The 23519-nt window shown below is 34.3% G+C and overlaps 1 protein-coding gene across 3 annotated transcripts in view; it reads right to left on the reverse strand.

Annotated features, from left to right (window-relative positions):
- Positions 1-23519, reverse strand: part of ANGPT1 (angiopoietin 1) — a 269300-nt gene that overhangs the window by 55600 nt on the left and 190181 nt on the right. For all 3 annotated transcript variants that reach the window (XM_055287050.1, XM_055287049.2, XM_055287048.2), the window contains exons 5-6: positions 17033-17160; positions 8054-8155 (exon numbers count right to left, since the gene is read on the reverse strand). In XM_055287050.1, coding sequence (XP_055143025.1) covers positions 8054-8155; positions 17033-17160 — 230 coding nt within the window. The remainder of the gene's footprint in view (positions 1-8053; positions 8156-17032; positions 17161-23519) is intronic.

Consider the following 23519-nt stretch of genomic DNA (forward strand, 5'->3'; position numbering starts at 1 on the left):
TGTATTTGTGAATTTCCAAAAACCAGTGAAGAGCTGACATGCACTGAGCATTCCAATAGGGTTGTTTTGAAATTCAAAGAAAAAGGTGGAAAGGAAAGGATAGAGGAAGGAGGCAAGAAAGGGAGAGAGAAATGGAGGTAAGGAGGAAAGAAAACAAAATATTATAGCATTTTACAGTAACACACGGAAATGTAACCTTAAAGCACAATTCTTGTTGTAGACAGTACAGTTGAGTCTTGGGGAAATGTTTCTTAAAGTGCCCAACTGAGTCACTTGCACATTACCACCTCTGCCAACTGAGTTACTTACCAAAGTTCAAAGGTGTTTGGTACCAAACCCATTTATGCCAGTTCAGTTATTGCAATATTTGTAAAATGTTATGCAAATAAGTTAAATATTAGTGGGAAAAGAGAGTTTTAATTTTATATAAATATCCAGATTTGCTCAATAAAAGCAAATTACTAAAACATTTTTTTTTAAATTAGGAATTGTTGAAACTCTAAAAGACTGGGAAAAATAAAAAAAATTTAAAGAATTTTTAACATATTGCCTTGCATGTGTCTTTATATACTGTTCTATTTTTAAAAAACTGAAACTAGAGATTGGATGCATTCTACTATGGGAAAGTTTTAGGAAAGAACTGATGACAGAATTCCAGGCTTTGGCCCTCGTTTTATTTTTTTTTATTAATGGGTAAGTGATGTATACTATTATATTTAAAGTTAAAATTAACATATGTGTACACTTTCAAAGTTATTCCCCAATTTAACTAAGTTTTTTGATAGGCTGAATATGCTTGGTTCAGTTTGCATTGAGTATATACTCTTCTGAAGACCATCCACCCATAGCTCACAGTAAAGATATAAGACCCACTGAAGTTAGTACTCCATTGGCTCTTTGCTTCTCTGTTCCTAAGATGCTCAAGTCACACTTTGTAAAAGTTTCACAGTGACAGGAAATATTAGAGCAATTTCTGGTGTGCTAAGAATTTTACACATGTTTATGGCAGCCAATGCTACCTACTAAGGAGAAGAGCAAAGCTTACCTTCTCCAAAGCATGAACAAAACAGAAAGTTACAGGAGGCTGAAAGTCAAAGAATTAGCACTTTCTCAATTGCAACAGCCCCTGGGAAGAAAAAGAAGACCACTGGGATTTTCCTTGCATTTTTTTGCAGCTCAGACATGTCAAAACTCTCCCTCTAGCCACTTGATGATTCTGTTTTCTGTGTAGTCATTGAAAAGGGATTCAACATTTATACTCAATGTGAATAAAGAGGCTGGGAATGATGAAGTGTTAAGTTTTGGGTCACATATTTCCATGCTGTTGAAAGCGTTGTGTGGATAAAACTCTCCAGCTTCCCCAGGGAAACATGCAGTGATCCTGGGTGAGCCTTAGAAATGGACAAGCATTAGCATCATTCCTAGGAGAGCCTCCATCCCTGTCTCCATATGTAGGCCTGCACTTCCCTCTAAATGGAAATAAATATCCCTTCCTAAACAGTTTGCATTTTTGTCTTTCAGGAAGAAGTGACTAAAAAGAAAGCAGTATAATTTGCATTTAGAAACTAACATTTATTTCAAGCCCCTTCCCAAAAAACTGTCCAAGCATGCCCTAGTATGAGAGCAAAATAAGTTTGAGTACAATGAATCAAAATGGCTGCAATATAGGGAGGAAACCTTCTAACAGCCAAGTGCAGTGATCCAGAAACAACTGTTTCATCATAAAGATGAAAAATACGTGAAAGAAGGGGAATTGCGTTCCCACATTAGTAAACTGTCTTTTGGATAGTTTATCAGGCACGACCACAGATCTGGTATGTAGGCCAAAGGCTTGGCTTGGATGAAATAACCTCTACCCCTTATCTCTGGCTCCAGATTAAAGCCTTGATCTGCCACATATTTGCTGTAGAACTATTGACTTTGTTTCTGAGCCTCAGTTTCTCTGTCTGCAAAACAGGGATCACAGACATCATTTTCATATACGAGGTTTTGAGAATAAAATTGATAACATAATTGAAGCACTTAACTGAGCACTGATACACAGAAAGCACTTAAAAATCTAGCTGTTGTTATAGTTAAAATATATGTCACAATACATAGTAATTTTCTGGTTAGTTGCTTCTCTTCCATGAGACTGTGAGTCATATGTGGGGAAGCATTTCTACCTTGTATATGAAAAGGAAAAAGAATAATCTTGGTTCTTGTATTAGCCTAAAAATTAATAAAGGGATACTGAAATAATTATTTAAAAGGCTCTCAGAGGACTAACGTAATATTACACTAAATTGAGAGTTGGTTTATACAAATGAGTATTGTCAATTTAATCCAAAAAGTTAGTTATTAAATAAGAAATTACAACCAACTGATTTCAATTGGGACTAAACTATAGTACTAATGAAAGCACAGACTACTTTCTTACTCTTACCTTTGCTTCCAAGTACTAAAGTATCTGTTTCCTTCAACTCTCCCTTAGTACTATCTCTTTGAAGCCCTCTCTTTCCATATCTCACGAGTTTTAGGAGCCACACGAGGTAATTTTTAAGGTCTTATACCATGCTAATAAGTTAATATTTGTGATAATTGCTTTCAACCAGGAATGCATATCAGAAACAGTTGTGGGGGTTTTAAAAAAATACAGATGATTAGGTCCCCCATGAAGATTCTGATTCAGTATGTCTGGGGCGGACTCAGAGACCTATACACGTAAAAGGTTGCACATGTAAGTGTGCTATGAACTGAAGGTAGAGATCTATATAAATACGATGTGGAATAGATATTCCAAGTGCAAACTAAAAAGAACATATTAATCAAATCAAATTATTTGAGTGGTACACAGGGAAAATGCAGGAGTAAAATCTCATCTTCATACTGAGGTCCCTATGGGGAGGCAAGTTTTGATTACGTGTCTGGGACTGTCCTTCAAAAATTCATATTCATGCCTAAAAGACAGAGTCAGCCAATGCATATGCTCCAAAATAGGCTTACACATTATGGCACATAACAGTTTACCACAGGTCTTTATTTTACCCCCAATAGCCTGTAACTTCCATAAAAATAAAAATGAAAGTATATACGAAATTCTGTGCTGGTACTGAAAAAGCAGCAATGAATGAGTAAACAATTACAGTACAATTTCCTCTGTCTCATGAATAAAATCTAAGGATACTATGGCATGCACTTTTGTAAAAATGATGTTTAATGGTGTCAAACACAATCACCTGAAAGGCTTTGATTCAGTAACTCAGATACATTGTTAATTGATTTTATTTCTTCTCTAACGCTGTAATACAAAGATAAAAAGACACTGAAATTTAATCTGAACTAATGCTGACTTAAAATTGGCCTTAAAAGGCACATATTACTCAAAAGACACATGCAAAGGAAAGATCAACATTTGTTAGTTTTTGCCAAAACCTGCAGAAATGTTCGATTTTGGTTTGTGCTTTTCTAAGTTAATAAAATAATTGTCTCTGATACTTTATTTGTTTTGTCTGATAATGCTCACAGGAAGCGTTGACTTTTTATAGATGAAGTAAAATTGAAACCAGACACAGCCCATGTATTCCACGAGTTTCATCTTTTTTCATACAAATTATTTTAAAAATAAAAAACAGATAAGAGAGCGCTGTGGCTTTCAGGGCACTTTCATATGCAGTTAAATTGTACATCTCCTCTAAATGCTGAGACACGCAACTCAAGAAAGACTGAAACAAATTTTGTATTTCAAAATTTTTAATTTCTTATGCATTTTTCTTTTTAATGTGAAGATGTTAAAATATAGTTGAAAATGTGCTCTCAACTTCTTTCCAGAAACAAAGAACTCCCAGAAGGAATGGTGCTCACACTGAAATTTTTGAGTGGATAGGAAGCTCTGTTTATGGGGGTAATTGTTCTCAAAATAAAGCAAGTTTGTCTCCAGGGCATTAGTCATTGCCTACAACAGTATAAAATTAGGCCATTTAGGGTATTATTTGGAACTCCTAGCTTCATTGTGCTTTATATGTGGAAGTACTGCTGATAAGTGTTATTGCTGGAGGCCACTAAAGGGTATCCTTATGACTTGAAGGAGCTAATATCTTCCCTAAGTGCCTCATTAAAAAGCCTACTCCAGACTTTCCTTTCAGGCAAACATCTTTACAAATCCATAAACCAGATTTTGCTGAATCTCCTCATGAGGAAGGTTAAGTGACAGCTAAGCTTAGGTAAGAGACTTGCAGGCTTAAAGCCAATGTCGAGAATCCAAAAATTGGTAAACCTTTCATATTGACAGGTTTAAAAATAATATAATATATAATATATATTTGTAATTACATGTGATGGAAATCTTATGAAGCAAGAGGCAGCCCATAGATATCAATCACTACGAAGGGAAGGAAGGAGAGAGGAAAGGCAGAAAGGAAAGAGAGAGAAAACTTGATTTCTGCACTCATTGCCCAAGAAAGAAATGTAGCATCCTAGTATATGTAATAGTAGATTATATATACTATATATCTACTATAGTAGAAGAGTTGGGGCATGCCAAGTTCTTGTTATCGCAAAGGATGTACACCCTTAGCTGAAGAAGTGAGCAGGCAGTTCTTTGGATGCAGGAAATAGAAATAGGCGTGATTGATAAGAACTGGCATAAGGAGTCATATCCATTCCTGGTGGAGTCATGTTATTTTGTCTTTAGGTGAAAGAAAAACTCTAGAGAAAGAACTGAAACACTTTCTACCATGTGTTTTAACCATCTTGTAACATATGATGAATATTTTCAATTAAAAAAATTCTTCAGCCTAATTTTTAGCCGGAATATTTCAAAATTTTGGAGCTTATCTCATTTTTTGATCATGCAAAATTGACATTCATCTGATAAATGTTTCAAGTTTGAATAAAGCATGATAGTCTTTCTTATTTTAAAAAGGGGGGGAGGGGTAAACTCCATAAAACATGATGATTAAAGAATTTCAGTTTTGTTCCAATAATGAAAAAAGAATTGCTTAGAAATGGATATATTTGGTAAATACTTACAAGACATGAATTGATTCCATACTTAACAAGTCAGTATCTCTTACTTAACATGCCTAGCTTGCCAAGGCAGCAGATGTTTACAGTTAAGAATTCACCATTTTGGAAAGTCACCACGATGACAACTTTATATTTATTTTTCTGTTATCATTAATTTTAATAATAATGTATTTCAGATTAGCCTGAGTCTGTATCTATAGTCTGATTTTCAGATGACTTCTTCACATCACATTTTAGTGGTGAAAATAATCATGAATTCAGATGGTTTGCAAAACAGTATTTTTGGCATAGTTAAGTGAAATTTTTGCTTTGATGTTTTCATCTTGGATAATAAAAATAACTACTCTTCACTGAAAATTCAGTGTGTCAAAGTGCTTTACTTACATTATTTCTAATCCTCAAAACATCCCTGTGAGGCAGGTGAGGTATTATCATTGTCCTATTTTAAGAAGTTAGTTAGAAAGCTAACGTGCCAGTTAGATGATTTGTGAAAAATCACTCCTCTTTAAATGGCAGAGTGAAGACCATAATTGTTTTTATTTTTATTTATTTATTTTTTAGACAGAGTCTTTCTCTGTCACTAGGCTGGAGTGCAGTGGCGTGATCTCAGCTCACTGCAACCTCCGCCTCCCAGGTTCAAGCAATTGCCCTGCCTCAGCCTCCCAAGTAGCTGGGATTACAGGCACGTGCCATCACACCCGGATAATTTTTTATTATTTTAGTAGAGATGGGGTTTCACCATATTGGCCAAGATGGTCTCAATCTCCTGACCTAGTGATCCACCCACCTCGGCCTCCCAAAGTGCTGGGATTACAGGCTTGAGCTATCGTGCCTGGCCTATAACTGTTAATATAAACATAATTCAAAGTCTTTTTGTTTTTGAATATAGATAATCTTTTATCCCTCATATATTTTTAGAATCACCTAGGTAGGAAGAGGCCTTCAAATCTGACCTAGCATTCCAATTCTCCATATCAATCCCAAAAGATAATGATATACTTCTATTTCCACTGAAGATAGGGAGGGCTTGCCACTTAATAGGCAGTCTATTTGGTGTTGGGATTAATCATTAGAGGGTTTTGTTCATACTTGGTCAAATTTTGCCTTCTCGGAATATTACTCCATTCATTACTGCACTCCCCTCTCAGGCAGTGTTCAAATGCACATTCTAATTCAGTAAATCTGAGCCAGAGCTTGAGATTCGTGTTTCCAGTAAGTTTCCAGAGGTTGTTAATACTGCTGGTCCCTGAAACACATTTTGAGAAGCAGGCTCTAGTATCACCTACCTCCATCCAGTTAACTAAAATAGCTATCAGGTTTATGCCTAATTCTTTTTTTCTCCAGGTGTTTACCTGTTACAGATGTAATTTCCAAATTCCTCCCATCCTGCTTATAACCCCTAGGATAAGTTCACTTGTTTGAAAACCTGTAGAATTGAAACTATATTTTTGATGTAACCAGATCATGACAGACACCAGTGAGTTCTGCATTTTATGTTACCCCCTAAATGACTAGTAATGTACACTGAGTACATTAATCTTTGTTAATTCAAAATGAGCTTAGAACCAAATAAACTTCTCTTTCAAATACTAAGTCCTTAAGGCAATTTGCCACCCTTACCCTGCTTTCTCAGAGTTAATTTAGGTATTTTTTATCTAGGTGAAATATTCTACAATCATCTCTGTGGAATTATATCTTGCTGGCTTCAGCCTACCTTTCCATGTTGAGTTTATGATATAACAAAGATACCAGGATTCCAACTTTGTGTAAGTCCAAACTTTTTAAACGTGCTTTCAGACTGTTCAGCTGAGCATCTGATAAAAATGTAGATGCAGTGACACCACTAGAAACCTCCATTAATTTATTAAAACTCCTTATTTACTGTCGTTTGACCAACTATGAGCCTATTAATGGGCAAACTCTGATGCAAATCAACCATAGTTTTTAAAAATTGTCTACAAGAATATCAAGACAGAATTGAGGCTAGGATAGCATTTCTTTCTCTCTACCTGGTGAGAAAAAATTTGTCAAAAAGTCAAGACAAGAATTATCTAGAGGTTTCAGCTGCAAAAGAATGAGAATCCATAAATATAGATTCTCCTGCATTACTATGCCTTTACAGCCTGTCAGCAGATTTTAATAGTTAATATTGTAGGCACTGACTATGTGATTACTGGATTTTGGATTATTTCAATCCTTGCTCATCTCTGTTTCCTTTTAAAATGGGCATAGTGTCAGCTAATAGGGCTGATATTAAAAATTGATAAGAAATTACATATAGGGCTGACATATTGAGCATTAAAAAAGAGAAGAACTGTGATGATGATGATCATGATGATGACGATGATGCCTGCTGTTATTTTGCAGACCCCAGTGAGCCATGGCTCACAGTTCATACCTTTGTGTACTCCTTGTGCCTTAAATCTGGACTTTCCTTGTGACCAACCATAACCAACAGAATGCAATGGAAGTAACACTGTTTCATTTCTGGGTCTAATAAAACTAAAAAAGGCTGAAAGTTTCTGCTTTGTCTTTGGAGGATGACAAGTGCTACGTAAGAAGTCTGATAATCCTGGATCACTTTACTGAAAGAAGCTTAGCTTAGCCACATGGAAAGGTCACATGGAGAAGCTTCCAGTCACAAGCCAGCAATAATTAGCCAGTTATGTGGGTGAGGCCATTGCTATTACCCATCCTGTTCCACTGCCTTCAACCCTGCACAGCTCCCTTGGTCAGACTCACATATCCAATGAAGGTCTGAGTTCTAGCTTCCCCCACCCTCATTCAACTAGGAACAAATCCAGACAATACACAACAGTTCACCAAGTAATTTCAGTAATACGTTTTTCTTTCTGATGCACACGTGGAAATCATTTACTGAAAACGATTTATGAGTGTTCTGTGTCTAATAAAAATAATACTAATGTATCATTTGATTTCAAAAATAACTCAAAACCACCTAAAAATACAAAGATTCATCATATAGTATGGAGAAGATAACTTTGGGATAAAACACCAAAAAGCACCATAAATTCTTCCATCTTACCATTTTATATTCTTTCCAGCCTTTTTGGAAATCTAGACTTCCATCTTCACGATGTTGTATTACAGTCCAACCTCCGCCATTGACATCCATATTGCAAAACACCTGACAAATGGAAAACAAAGTCAAGTAAAAAATACTTCTACTTTAAAAAACATACATCCTACATGTTTCAAAATAGGAATAAGGCAAACAGGTCTGTAGATTACAAAAACTGAAATTACTATATTGAACAATGTTAATTTAGATATATTATTGGTTATTTCATCCTCTGATTTGTATTTGAGTTATTTCTGATTAAATTCCATCAATGATGAATAAATTACATGCACAAATTTTAGTCAGCTGAAAATTAAGTCTTTGTCTCAGACTATAAAACATTTAAAAAAATCTTTGTTTTAAATGAAAATAGGCATTTGAGTATGTTCAAAGTTTTGGAAATGCTACCAAATTTCCAAAGTTACAGACCATTTGATTGCCAAAACACATGACTCAGAATTTTAAAACTTTAAATTGATTGAAATGGGAGTACAATAAGAATAAAAAATTATTAAAATATCATGTATTTAACTATCACATATTTCATTGCCTATCAATTCGTATGTATGTACATGTTACAATAGTTATCCCTGATGAGTCAATATTTCATTAGAGGCAACATTTGTGGCATAGTATATGTAGAATATATTATTTGCTTGTATTTTAGTCATGAACAATAACAGGAGAACATGACATACTGTATCTTCCGACTGTGACAAGAATTTCTTTCCCATGTGGAAAATTTATACAAAAGTTTCAAAGACTTATGCTTATTTTAATTATTCAAAATAAAATGGTATTTATTTAGAAATTGACTCATTTCCCCCAGAGTCTACCCAAGAAGAGAAACATATCTGTAATGGGATTATCTTCGGAGAGCAATCACTGTAATTGATGTAGCATAAATGTGGCAGCTTGATTATTCAGCAGGGACTATGGGAAACACTATTCCCTCAACAACTGAATACTAAAGCATGTTGAAGCCTGGCTAAAGGTGGGATATGATGCAACAGCAGCAAGCAGGCTATGAGGACACAGAGCTAAGCTCTGATTAAAGGAAAAACTTCAAGTGTTTTCCCTGAGGCATTGCATTTGGAACACAAGTAGCAAAAAGAGTATAAAAGCAGTGGCAAGAAATGTCATTCAAAGAACAAATTGTCCATGTACTTCCTCAGAGTGAAAAGGTCTAAGATATACATGCCTACCTGTACGCATATGAAATAGGACAACTCTCCTCCCAAGGCTCTCCCCCTACTTTGACAACAGCCACAAGTACAGTATGTCTTCATTAACCCTAGGAATTGACTCACGTCCAAGACTGTACATTTGAAATTTTGATTCCTGACCCAGTAGTCCCCACCACCACTAACCCTTTAACTTCTGCACCTGCTCTCAATCCTCAACACAACCTCTAGCTACACTTTTATCTTCCATAATTCTACTTCATTTATTGATTTATTCTTTGTTTCACTCAACAACCATTCTTAGGCATCAGTTTTCACTTACAACTGTGGGTATTATTATAAATAAAATATGGGTCAGGTACTCAAACATCTCAAAGTTTTAATAGTGACTGATCCCATAGGATTAAGGAGACAGAGTTCACAATTTTCAGCTCTAATAGCCCGAAGAATCATGGAGACAATAATCTAAATGAGAAATTTAAGAAAGAAAACACGAGCAAAGAAAATGATCATAGTTTTGGATACTTCAAAGGCTAGCAAAGAAAATGATGGTAGTTTTGGACACCTTAGCCTTTGAGGTAGCATAGATATCCAAAGAAAAAAGTTTACTGAGCAGTTTGAGATGATCTAGACCAAGGATAAAAATATGGATAAGAGCATAAGGAAGAAAGAAAGGAATTGCTATTAACAATGACATGCTTGTTAAGGACCATATAATATAAACACCTTACATGCATTTTCTAACTTACTCTCATGATAGTCCTATGTAGGAAGTAGGTATGATGATCATCTCCATTTTACAGATGAAAAAATACTGAGGTTTAGAGTAGTTCAGTAACTTACCAGTGATTATACTCAACAATAAGCTCTGGATCTGGGATTTAAAATTGATTTGAACTGGATTCAAAATTGAATCCTATGTCTACCTAATTGAAAATTACTGGGAATAATCTGCTTAAAAGCATTTGTTAATAGCGTGAAGACAAATGCAATTACTTAAATAAGTAAAGAAAAATGTGGAAACAGATGTGTGTGGCAGGGAGTAAGAAGGGTCAAAGAATGGGCTTTGGTGAACACCTGAGAAGGATAAAATACATCAGGAAACTTTAGGTGGGCAGGGATTTCTTTCGATTTACTGCTGTCCCCAGTACCTAGAGGGTGCCTAGGCTGTAGCAGGTACTGAATGAATATTTGATAAACAAACAGAGATGGAACAGGAGGGATAAAATAGGAAAATTTGATTAATGGAAGGCTAAGGAAGAGATGGATTTAGAGTTGGGGAGCTGATCATCAAAGGTTTCAGAAAAGTCAAGATAAAAAATGATTAAGAAAATATAACTTCAATTTGAATGAAGGAGGCTTTAGTGACCTTGGTGAGAGAGAATGCAGATTCCTGTGGGAATAAAGTCAGATGGCATAGTTTCAAGAGGACATAGGTGGTGATTCAAGAGAAGTGGTCAAAGTGGAGCTTTACTGGTGAAATTTAAATCAGAAAAACGGGAAGCGAAAATGTCAAGGAAATATTTTCCTAAAAACAGCTAATATCACTAGTTTCTCAATTAAATTTTACCATGCCCTGACTTGTTAATCCAGAATGAATGTTTTTATGCAAATTTTTATTTCCTAATGGACACCAATTGCCTGAAAGTTTGCCAAGTTGTGTTTGCAAAGCTGTAAAGTCCACTTACATAGGGAAAAGAATCACTACATTTATAAATGTAGAGTGCAGTGTACAGTTTTTAAATTACTGTTACCTAGATTATTAAAACTCTATGCACTTAGTTTGTAAGTCACTAAAAAACTTTTGAAAAAGACAACTTTCCTTCTAAACAGAGGAATCCAGTGACTTGTAAATGTTCAAATGTGCTGAGAATGCTTCTTAAATAAAGACCTAGAGAAAAAACCATTGGGAAATATAAATTACCCAGGCAGATTATTAAGTTGGAAGCTGAGGGACAAAGAGGTTAAAGGGTTGAACATATACTTCCCAATTCTTATGAAGACTTAATAACATCAATGATAACAGCTGCTCTTTGTGTTATATAGGCACAATGGAGCCGAATGACACCTTGGTTAATAGCGCCAACTTGAGTGCTACGTTGCCTGAATTTAAAATCCACCTCTGCTCTCTCTATGTACCTCTTAGATATTTTCTGAGAATTTGATGAGTTAATGCATATAGAATTTTTAGAACAGCGTTTGGCACTTAATAGGCATTGACATTACTCCCATCTCTTACATGTATTACTGATGACATAATATATGTTTATGCTATGCATTATACACTGTATGTATATAATGTAATATTTAATATGTATATTTAAATTTAATATACTATAGTTATATAACATTGCATACAAATTTTATAATTTATTATAAATAACAGAAAATATACAAAACCAAAACATGTAGAAGTTCAATAAATTATCCTTATAATTATGATTTCTAGGCTCTAGTTATTATAATATTGGTGTCACCTTTGAGCATGCCACCTTTCTGTATGTATTATGTATACATATATATATACACACACACATACATATACGTATATTTAAGAGGTTGGACTCACTGTAGCAAAGACAAAACAAAAGCCTATTATTTTTAGTCAGAAAAAAAGTAAAAGCCTATGCTTAACAGATGAAGGAAATTCAAAAAAATAGATGTTAGGTTTTAGAAAGATTTGAGACATGAAAGACTTGAAAAGTTCATTTGCCAGTATTGTGTGGTCTGTGCTATCTGGCAGTGTCCTTCCTGTGGACAAGACCCTGCTACATTAACTATGCCTATTGCATTTATCGATCATATGACTTGGGCTTAACTCTATCCAAGAAATGACTGAACTGGCTCCTATCCCAGGCAAGGTCAAAGCTTTCAAGCATTAAACACCTTTTAACATAATACGGAGGCTTAAACCCAAACAAAACGGGGAAATGTGATTCACATAGTTTTTATACTTTTATGTTCCATAGAAGTTGGAATGATTAGACTTGTGAATGTTAATTATTTTTCCATACCATAAATGAAAACGGCTTAGCCCATTTGTTATAGTACTTTTCCAAGAATTAGGGGAATTACGAGTTCAGAATCAAATTTTTAATATTTTACAATAAGCAGAGTAATGATTAAATGGTTTGTTTTTTGGATGAAACTAGGCATTTGGTTTTGGAAACATAAAATGAAAGGGAAAGTCCTGTTCCCTACAACTATACATTGAAGGGAATTCAGAAAGAAAAATAAACACAAGCCATTAATAATATAAAAGCAAAAAGTAAATATAGAAATGACCTAAATATAATTTTATTTCTGCTTGAAAAGTTAAATAGTCCTAGAAAACCGTCTTTGGCCTCCACATTTGAAAAGATATTTCTCTAACTTTCAAAGACTTTTTTTTTTTTTGGCATGGAACAATGTCAATCGAAAAAATTACTGTATTACAATCCTGTTATACTTGCAACTCGCACATTGACTACAAGATGAATAGTTTCTGTTCATTGGTTTGTCACTTTCCTTTAATAACCCTAGTTTATTTTTTGGTCCATACCATGCATATTTGACGCTTCTGTTTTTGTGTAGGTTGCCTAGAGATTCTTACCATTGCCAAAACTTCTGGAAATATTATAATGAGCAATGCTTTGGCTAAGCATATCCAGGGGTAGCACCAAACTTCCTGTTTACAATGTACCGTCTACATGGAAGGGTGAAAGTCCTAAAGATGAATTTTGCTAGCACTTTTTATAGGATTGAGACAATGCTGACAATTTATTTCAAGATGGAAAAAACTGAGATTATAGGATGGTGAGAATGAGGTGGGTTATAATGAGAACATGAATCAACTTACCTAATTTTCTAAAAATAAACCCTTGCCTGTGTAGCTCACATGTCACACATGTGTTTACCACCCCATGGGTCAACAGGTTCATATTTAAAATTATAAATGATACAATTTCAATTATCATTAACATAAATAATGATCCTGCTTAATCCTCTGATTAAAAGGGTGTATCCTAGAATTAGATTCCTTTGTTTCAAAGCCAATATTAAATATTTGCTAAGAATTTGTTTGGGGCAGGTTATCTTTCTAAAGTAGGGATAATGGGAGTCTCTATCTCATAGGGTTGTTGAAAAGAGTAAATGAAGGAGTATATATATATATATATATACACATACATACTAAGTATACATACATACTGAGCATATATATACACTAAGCATATATATAGATATTTAGATATATATAGCATATATAGATATATATATAGCAGATATATAGGTATATTATATATCTATATATAGATATATAGATCTCTCTATATAGATAGATACAAATATCTATATATAGTTATATAGTATATTTAGATATATACTATACTATATATAGTATAGATATATAGTTATATCTATCTATATATAGTTATATCTATATATACTATATATAGATATATAGTATATCTATATATACTATATATAGATATATAGTATATCTATATATAGTATATATAGTTATATCTATATATACTATATATAGATATATAGTATATCTATATATAGTATATATAGATATATAGTTATATCTATATATACTATATATAGATATATAGTTATATCTATATATACTATATATAGAGATCTATATCTATCTATATATAGAGATCTATATATATTTATATAGAGAGATCTATATATATTTATATATAGATATATATATGCTTAGAAGAAGACTGGCAAACTGTAAATGCTCAATACATTTGAGCTATTTTGTTAATCAGCTTGTAAATTACTTTTGAGGAAATTCATATAATATTTGTTCTTACCAGTGCTATGCTATGCAATTATACTAAGGGATTAAACACTAAATTTTTTATCTGCAAAAATGTGTATGTATGTCAGTCTGAAATATCCATCTTTATTATAGAACAATGTTACTACTTGTAAGAGAATCTATGATTATAACAGGGAAATAATAAAACAAGAGAATGAACATCTAAGTCCAGAAGAAGGCCAAGTCTTTCTCTCTTCAGCTCAGTTATCTCCCCTTCTCACCACACTCTGCTAGTATTTCAGTAAAACTAAATCTAAATCTGACAATAGTCCTGACCAGGTAATATGGGAACTTCTCCTTTTTCTCTCTGAAAAGCCATGGGGGCCATTCAGCAGTGATAAAATTTGCTCCTTATGGGTATGTATGGGTATGTTACTGCTAACCTGTTAAGATTATTATTTTTTCTTAGACTAAATATCAGAAGTTAATTCAGTAGGTACTTGACATTTGTGAATTTAATATTCTAAGTTTTACTTATTTAAGAAAACCCAAAAACTCCATCATATTTAAAATCCATCATTTTGTAGAAGCGTAAGCTTGAATCTTGCTTTCCTAATGAAACCAACCCAGGAGCCAGCCACGGAAGGAGGGAATTGGATTCTCCACCATTCTATTTTATGTAAGAATGAAAAGCAAACCTATTCAAGATTATGAATTGAGGTGGGATCTTTTTCTTCACATTACCAGGCGCAGTGGTTCTGCAAATAGCCTGTACACCATTTGCATCTCATAATGTTTCAAACTAGAGTGTAGTTGTGGTTATATATGAACTAAAGTCCATAGAATGACTAAAGCTGTATTTGTACTGCACCCCTTGCCCCACAGGCCACAAGGTAGTACTGATGATGAAGTCAAAAAAATTCTAAAATTGTGAATATTCTTGATCTGAAAACTTTGGGAATTATTTTTAGATTCATGTATATCATAGAATCACTATGAGTCTAAATGGAAGTTCACTTAGTATTTTTAGTTAATTTTATTTTTATAGTCAGGTTATAAGCTCTAGTGGAACTGACAATAATTTAGAGGTTCTTTCAGGTCTTGAGCAGTACTGTAGGTAAATGATAAAGCAAATATTTTAGCTCCACCTCCTACTCCAGATCAAATTCTCACATACTTCATCTGCTGTGTGTATGGTGTGTGTTTATGATGTGTGTGTGTGTGTGTGAACTGAATTTAAGCTTAAGTGTGATTTTAGGATATCTTCCTTAGAATAAGTTATCTTCATCTCCTCATTCCCAGACTTGCCATTGTATTTCAATTTTTCATTTGTTTCCTTCTTTAAGCCATGGGATTCAACGTAATCTTGCACAGAAATCAAAAATGAAAAACAGGCAAAACCACACTTCTCTGGTAGATGGCTGAGGTAGCAAAGTACAGAAGAGTGCCTCCTGCCTGTCCTCCCTCCTGTGCCCACTCCACTCCTACATTTTACCCCCTTATAGACAACATTGAAAGTATCTTTCAAGAGGAAAATTTTGTCCCAGCAAAGGGGAAAAAGAAACCATTTAGAGCTAACATAAACAAATATTCATTATGGAAATCAAGAGAGAGAGAGGACAGTGGTAAAAGGGAAAATAGAATTGTATCAGACCTGGACTATAGTCCAGACTTCCTGGGTTGCCAATTAAGTGGCATCTGGCAAACTGGGCTCCAGTATTCATTTCCTTTGCCTATCAAAGGAGACTTAACAATCAGGAAGACTAAGCAAGTTAGACTGATTTACTATGCACTACATGGAAGTGTTGATATTGCCATCAGCAGGTCACTTATTCATTTATTCCAGCACATATTTATTGAGACCTACTATGTGCCAGAAACTATGTTAGGTTCCAGGAAATCAAAGATAAAAGGCACAATCTCTGCCTTTTAGAACTCTGGTTGTGAGAAAGTCATGTAAAGTTGCCTGAGGGAATCAAAGAAGATTCCAAGAGCATTGCACAGGCCCCAGAGGAAATGGGGATAAGAGACAAGTAATTTAGGTGGGGGCATGAGGGGAGGACAGTTGTTTTATCCTGTAAGGGCATGTGGTCCTCTTGGGACCCTGGGCTTCCAGCTAAAACTCACAGACACCGAAGAGCAAGGTTCGTGCCTAATCTCACTCTCTTCGGCTGTCTCACCTCAAAACTTCCCATATACCCTGCTTTAAACAGACCATTTCTATCACTATACTTACTGACAGCATTTTATAACTATCTGCATAATTGTCTATCTTCATCATGACACTAGAAACTGTTTGCTCTATATTCATGTTCCTAACAATGCATGACATCCACTTAATAGTATTGAATGAAGGCATGGATGGATGATTTAATGAATAAATGGTGGAAGAGAGTATACAAAAGAGATGTTACAACAGGAAGATAATGTTTGCTTACTCCAAAGTTTACCTTGGGTCCTGTTCAACATGCTGATGAATCCAATCCTCCAACCCACTCTTTTGTGTAAATATGGAAAGCAAATTCTTTCAAGATTATGAAGTAAGATAGGAAATGTTTCTCCTATCCTAAGAGGAGCAGTAACTTGCAAATAGCTATATCTACCCCTCCCTCTCCTCACAGTATTTGGCTTTGGATGATGTGTGTTCTCTGGATTGTTGGGTCTTTGGAAGATGGCTTCTCTTTCCCATACACTCACGGTAGACATGACCTCAACATGTAATCTGTACAAGGCAAATATTTACGAGCAATGGGACATCCTAGGAACACCAGGGAATAAATGCAAAATTTTGTGTGAAAGAAAAGGTATGGGTGTTGGGGATTTCTGTACAATAGGGTTTTCATCCTTTATGGACCTGGGAAACAGAGTATCTCTGGGAGAAAAAAGTTCAGGCATGTCTATATATACTTCCAGTTTAACAAGCTCACAAATCAATCTGATTATCCAGCAATTCAACTGGGATCTGGCTTACATCTCGTAAACAAACACTTCTGGTTTTACCTTTTTGGGTTCTGGCATATTATTAATATAAATAGTGTAGATTCCACTTTTATTAAAACCAGCTTGATATACATCTGCACAGTCTCTAAATGGTTTCTCTTCCTCTCTTTTTCCTCCCTTTAGTAAAACTGCAAAAAAAAAAAAAAGATTGCAATATGTGAATATCAGTACCATTAGTAGTCAAATGGACTCCAATAATAGCTAAGCACGTCTTCATTTCCTCCACACAAATGTCAATATTGCACATAGTAAAAAATCAATCATAAAGACAATACTAGATTTTGAGGTAGCTTACAAAATTAAAAAAAAAACCAAAGGAAAAAGCTGTAGAGCCATTTTTAACTGAATGCTTATGTTTTACTTAATTTCTTAATTCTTTTTTTTCTATGTATCCTTTCCAAAACATCAACTTCAGGAACAAATGACCTGGGCATGTAATATCTTCAATTGGTAGCAATTACGTCAAGTTTCCTGCAAAATCTCTAAAACATTCTTACCTACATTTCACAGGAAAGTCTAAAAAAGTGCTAACACACTTTTTGTAGCAGGAAGAGATGAAGATAAATTCAAACATAAAAATGCAATATGGAAGTTTAAAACACTAAAACAATATGGAAGTACTGTTTTTCTGTGACTTTATGTTGAAGAGCTTCTAGAAAATTTTACCAACAAAACAAAACAAAACAAAAAGAATCAACAACTCTTACAATAATTAGATTTGGGAAGTAGAAAAGAGTTTATTACCCAACTTAACTACCTACAATGAAAATGCAACCAAACTTTACTTTGTTCTTGCCCTAAAGTTAAATCATCAGGCAGATGATACACAAATAAAGGAACAAACAAATAAATAAGACTTTGAAATTAAATTATACAGGGGGAAGAGTCACAGTAAAGGCTAGAAGTCAAGTGAAGACAGGAAATCTATTAATAGTTAAAGACTGTCTCTACTGAGGAAAACCTTATTTTATTTACTGAGCTTTAGCCATTATTAACTTCTTACAAATGAAATAAAAATGCACAATGACCCACATTTAATAGTTCTGAGCTAAAGATATATGTGTTACATTTATAAAGTATTTATGATTTAGTATTTTCTATTATGTATTATTTTAGTAATTGGTTTTATTTAACCTTTTTCTAGAAATTAAGATTAAGACTATTTTGTTATCTTGCCCTTAAAGTTTCCTATCAATAAATATCTGCTTTCAAACACATTGAGTTATAATAGTCTTTTATAATCAAATACCAAAGGCAAACTATGAATCAGAATTTTTACATTAATTTTAAATGATCTAAAAATCTAAAATCCTGGCCTGACTTAATACAGGGTTTCATACTAAATACTGGCCTTTAATTGCCTAATGTTTACTAACTTACAGATATTGAGCAGTCTAATCTTTGTGGAAATAATTACTATTTCAATATAAATTATTCAGATTTTTAAAAAATATTAAATTATATTTCAAGAAAATGAAATATTTATGTCAGATATGTTGCCATAACAAAAAACAAGTACTAAAGCATTTAATAACATTATGATTTTCTATGTAGCTCAAGTCTGCACTAATGGTTTTAATGAATCATGCTAATAATTACATCTAAATACCACCATCACAATTGCCATGTCAACACAAAATAAATCAACTAATTAAAGGGCTACAGATTCATATGATAGTGAAGAAGTACTGCACAGAATGTATGCAAATAGCAATTTAAAGATGCATATATAAATGCTTACTCAAAAGCCATCTTTAATGACATTGAGGATGTCAATGGATTATATAAAGGTATCCATTTCAAAAGCATTGACGTAGTTTACTGGTATTCATTTATTCTAATTTTACGGACTGCTATTTTTCTAAAACAAAACAAAATTTTTAAATCCCACCTACTGGATCCTTTATTCTGTTGGAAAGTTGAAAATAAACAAATTAGATGCCCAGAAAAAGAGATGTGAAGAAATACCAACTAAAATTTATGATCACTTGAGAGGTCAAAAAACACAGGAAGATGTGGTCAGCAGGAACCCAACGGTAAACCCATTTTTCTCTTTTGAGAGAGAGAAAGTCATTTATCTATGGAGAAAATGCTTCTCTTGTATATACCACATCCTGCCCTCCCTTTTTTAGTTATGTATGGAGAACACATTCCCTTCACTCTTGTCTGCCATCTCTCCTCCCGTTTTTGCTTTTTTTTTTCCACTTCAGGAAGATGTTGGTGAAGGGGCTATGTGTGGAAGAGGAAGCTATTTCACACACATTTTTAGTAACCAAGAAAAAAGGAAAAAGTTGGGTATTAACTTATTTTTGTGAAAACTGTATAAATTTGTTGTCAAAACCATGAATACAAATTCTATACTTGGGAAAATGGTTTGAGAATTCTACCATCAAAAGGTACACCTAGTATTATGGTTATATTATGGATTTTTTGTTGTTATGGTAACATATCTGAAATAGATATTGTATTTTGTTAAAATTTAATTTGGTATGTTTGAAAAATTGAGATACTTATATTCTTTCAAAAAGTCATTCTTTCCAGAAAGATTAGTTTGATTGTTTTTAATTACTTACCAACTAGCAAGCATATGCCTGAAAGTTAATTTAGGCTACATTTTAGAGTAGCAAGGCATTGAAAATCATTGTAAAAGTTTCATCCACAGCTTACCTTTGGTATTTTTATTATATACTAAGGTTTGAATAAGGTCCCTTCGATAAGGGTAGATTGACCTTTAGTGTTTTTTTTTTCCTTAATCTATAAAGTGAGGTAGTTATAAATACCTCTGAGATGGGTGTATGAATTACATAACACAGTGCAAAGACAGTGAAGCATAATAAGTACTCAAGAATGGTAGTTGTTGTGGTAATGACAACACTGTTAACAGCAATATTATACTGTTACTCCTTCTTATGGAAAAGACACTAGCAGAATGTGGAAGGCTGGCCAGTCCAGTCTAGGGGGGGTGGTGGATGCTGCTGTCTTCCACCTTCTAATTAAAACATTGCAGTTATAGTTGACTAGTTATATTTAGGATCACATTGAATTAGCCTCTCCTGGTCAAATTTGGCTAACTGGCTGGTTTCATTCATTGAATAAATCAGATTATACCATTGTTTACATTTAAGAAAACCCCAAAACAGGTAATCTCATCTTGCTGTATATTTTAAGCTTTACCTAAATAGTTAAGATTTAAAGACTATTTCAGATGAAATTATAAATGATTTATGTGTCAACGTGTTGGTTATAGAAGTTTCAATCTCATGGCTTTTTGCATGACTCCTTTCTTTGTTAAGTACTGTAGAGTTCTGAAGTCCAATGTCATGCATAGATATTGTAAAACTGGACACCTAGGAAACATTCTAAAACCTAGAGAGACAATAACATTTGAATTTCCTGAACATTGCAAGTGTCAGCACCAGTGATAAGTTTTTTTAGGAGGTCTTGAGCTTCAGTTAGATAGAAGATAGAAATTAGAGGAATATTTAGTAAATGACATGAGACAGATAGATACAATAGACTTGATGGGGCCGAGAGCAGTGGCTCACCCTATAATACCAGTGCTTTGGGAGGTAGAGGCAGGAGGATCCCTTGAGGCCAGGAGTTCAAGACCAACCTGGGCAGTATAGTGAGACCATGTCTCTTCAAAAATTAAAAATTAAAAAAAAAAGTCTGGACTAAGATTTGACAGAAGAGTAAAAGAAGCATCACTGGACAGACATCAGGGGGAATGTTCCGGAGACTTGAAAGAGGGCTGTATCTATCTCTCAAAGTGGTTTAAACTTTTTTGTAATAATGAACTGATTTGAAGCACGAGTTAAAAGGATGATCTTTATGTCTAAAATTCTTTCTTTGACCAGATATTCTTATCTTTCCTTTCTTATTCTTTAATGTCTGATGAGTTCCTCTTGCCTCTCATTGAGAATTTAGATCCCTGCCATTCCCGTCACTGCTTTCCTAGCCTCCCTTTTCTTTCTTCTTAACCTTGATCCCAGAGTCAGGAATTTAATAATGGTCCATTTGGCATCCCTGGTCTCTCCATCCATTGTCCTTTCATCCACTCACCTTTGCATAGCTAAATCCCAACCCCCGGATGGGCATTCATTCACTTTCTCAACCTCCTTGTAGACTGCAAACACTGCATCATTTGTAATAAACTTTCTATGACATTTCCTGTAAAGTGTATTGCAAATCTTTCTACTGTTTTAAAAAACTAAATCTTATCTTCTCTCACTCTTTATAAATGACCTTTATGGTTTACTATGAAGATCAAAGCCATTTGATATGTCTCCTCCACTCCCTTCCTCTACCCTACAGAAGTTGTCTTTGCCTATCTTTCCCCTCGCCTTTTGTGTTGACCTCTCCTAGTCCCTTTCAACTTCTCTAATTGTTTTTTCTCTTTCCTCTTTTATCGGTTTATTTTCCTCTCATCACCTACCATATAGATGTTCACTAAGATTCCATTCTTGGATCTCTATTTCTTATACATCTGTTCATTTTGCAAACCATCTATCATGGCTTCCAACTGCTGCACAAAAGATTTCTAATATACACAGGCACTTTTTAACACTGAGTATTTGCCTCTCTCTTTACCTTTGGATTCATATATCTACTTGCCTGTTGGGCAGTCCTTCCTGCTACACCAACTTGCATTTGTTTAATGTTACATAATCTTTCCTTCCAAACCATGTGTTTGCTCTTTCCCTTATTAGTCCCACTATCCTTCTCCAGTTTTTATCAGTTAAAAATTAATGAAGGTGTTAATTTTTTTCTAATAAGACAATTAGAGTATGGCTTTTCCATTTGTCCCTCTGCTTCTTATTCTGTCTTAGTTCAATCATCCTATATTATTAATTCAACAAATATTGATGGACATTTGCTATTTTTAAGACTTTTCCTAGGCAATGGAGATACAGACATAAGAAAGCCCAAGCCTGCCCGTCATGTGATCACAGCCTGATGCGAAAAAGATCTTCCATGAAAGCTATACCCATGATTAGTAACTTTTATGATAGGACGAAACTCAATTCAAGGTGGCTTAAACAAAAAGATAATTTATTGGATCGTGTAACTAAAGATTCCAGTGTAGAATTTTAAGTAAGTCATGATAAGGTTTCAGACAATGTGACCAGAAATCGGTTTCTTAGTCTTTTTCTTGACCCACTTATTCTTGGCAATCAACCTGGTCACAAGATAGCTGACAACAACTTGTAAGGCTATAATGTCACCAGTTTAAATACAGCACCAAAGAGAGAGAATATAGACAATTGTTATCTTAGATGTATGTATCAAGCACATTGGGAACATGCAAGAATATACTCCATCTGCCAGGTGGACACCAGGAAGGCTACCTAGAAGAGATAACAGCTGAAAGAATAAAACATATAGAAAAGCTTATCTGACCTAAATTTAAGAGCCTGGTATGCTAGTTCAAAGACTTTGCCCACACCAATATCAGCAAATAAATCTAGAAAGTCCTAGGAAGGAATCATTATTCATTCTTTTCATTTAGCCTTATCTATACAACCAAATCTTTGTCATCTAAAGGGATAGAATAGAGACACAAACAGGTGCATGTCTGTCTTTCACCAGCCAACATTCAGTCAATAAGCAACCTGAGACCCTGATGCTAGCAGCTGTTGACTTTATCCTGATCTTCCCTTCCTTTACCCAACCAATTTAAATCCAGATGGTGCATCCGCCACCAGACTGACTTCAGGGGAGGACCATGAAAGCTGAGGCAGAGGGTCACTTCAATTCAGATGAACCCTCAAGAGAAAACTTCCTGGAATGTGGAATTGGTCATTATTAGCCTCAGCAACACTAGCCGAGAACACAGAAGGCAATTAGTCCTGCTACCAGAGACAGTGTAAAAAGCCAAAGCCTTTTCTCTTACCCATTTTCTGATGAGTTGATATAAGGAAATCAGTTCTTCAATCGTTCTTTTTTAAACCTTAAATATGGCTAATGGTTCATGTATTTCCAGTATTTACAGAACATCAGAATATATGTGGATCAGGTTATTTGTTCAAGGATAGTCCTTGAGACATCATTATTAGGGAGATCATAGCACTAGAAATTGACCCTGAACCTGTGATTTCAACACAACAGGTCACTGAAATTAACTGAGCATATAAAGGAAGAAAACAGCACATGTGACAAGGTGCAAACAAGCAAACAATTGATTGATTAGATTTTGTGCTTTTCAGCCAGGTGTGTGGGCATTTCATAGAAAAAACATTTTGAAGACACTCTCTGGAATCCTAATTTATTTGAAAGAATCTTTAAACGTGGAAGAAGGTAATGTCTTGCATTTCAAGGGTGTGGAAGAATTAAAAGGTTTCCAGGCAGTCCAAGTTTCAATATTTTATAGGTGGGTATAGGGGTGTGGGATATTTACCAATGACTTTATAAAGACATATACAAATATATATAGCTACACAAATACATACAAGCTGTATGCTTATAAATGGAAAATGTTGAGGTTGGT

The sequence above is a fragment of the Symphalangus syndactylus genome, chromosome 7 (genome assembly GCF_028878055.3).
Source record: "Symphalangus syndactylus isolate Jambi chromosome 7, NHGRI_mSymSyn1-v2.1_pri, whole genome shotgun sequence".
NCBI classification, from domain to species: Eukaryota; Metazoa; Chordata; class Mammalia; order Primates; family Hylobatidae; genus Symphalangus; species Symphalangus syndactylus.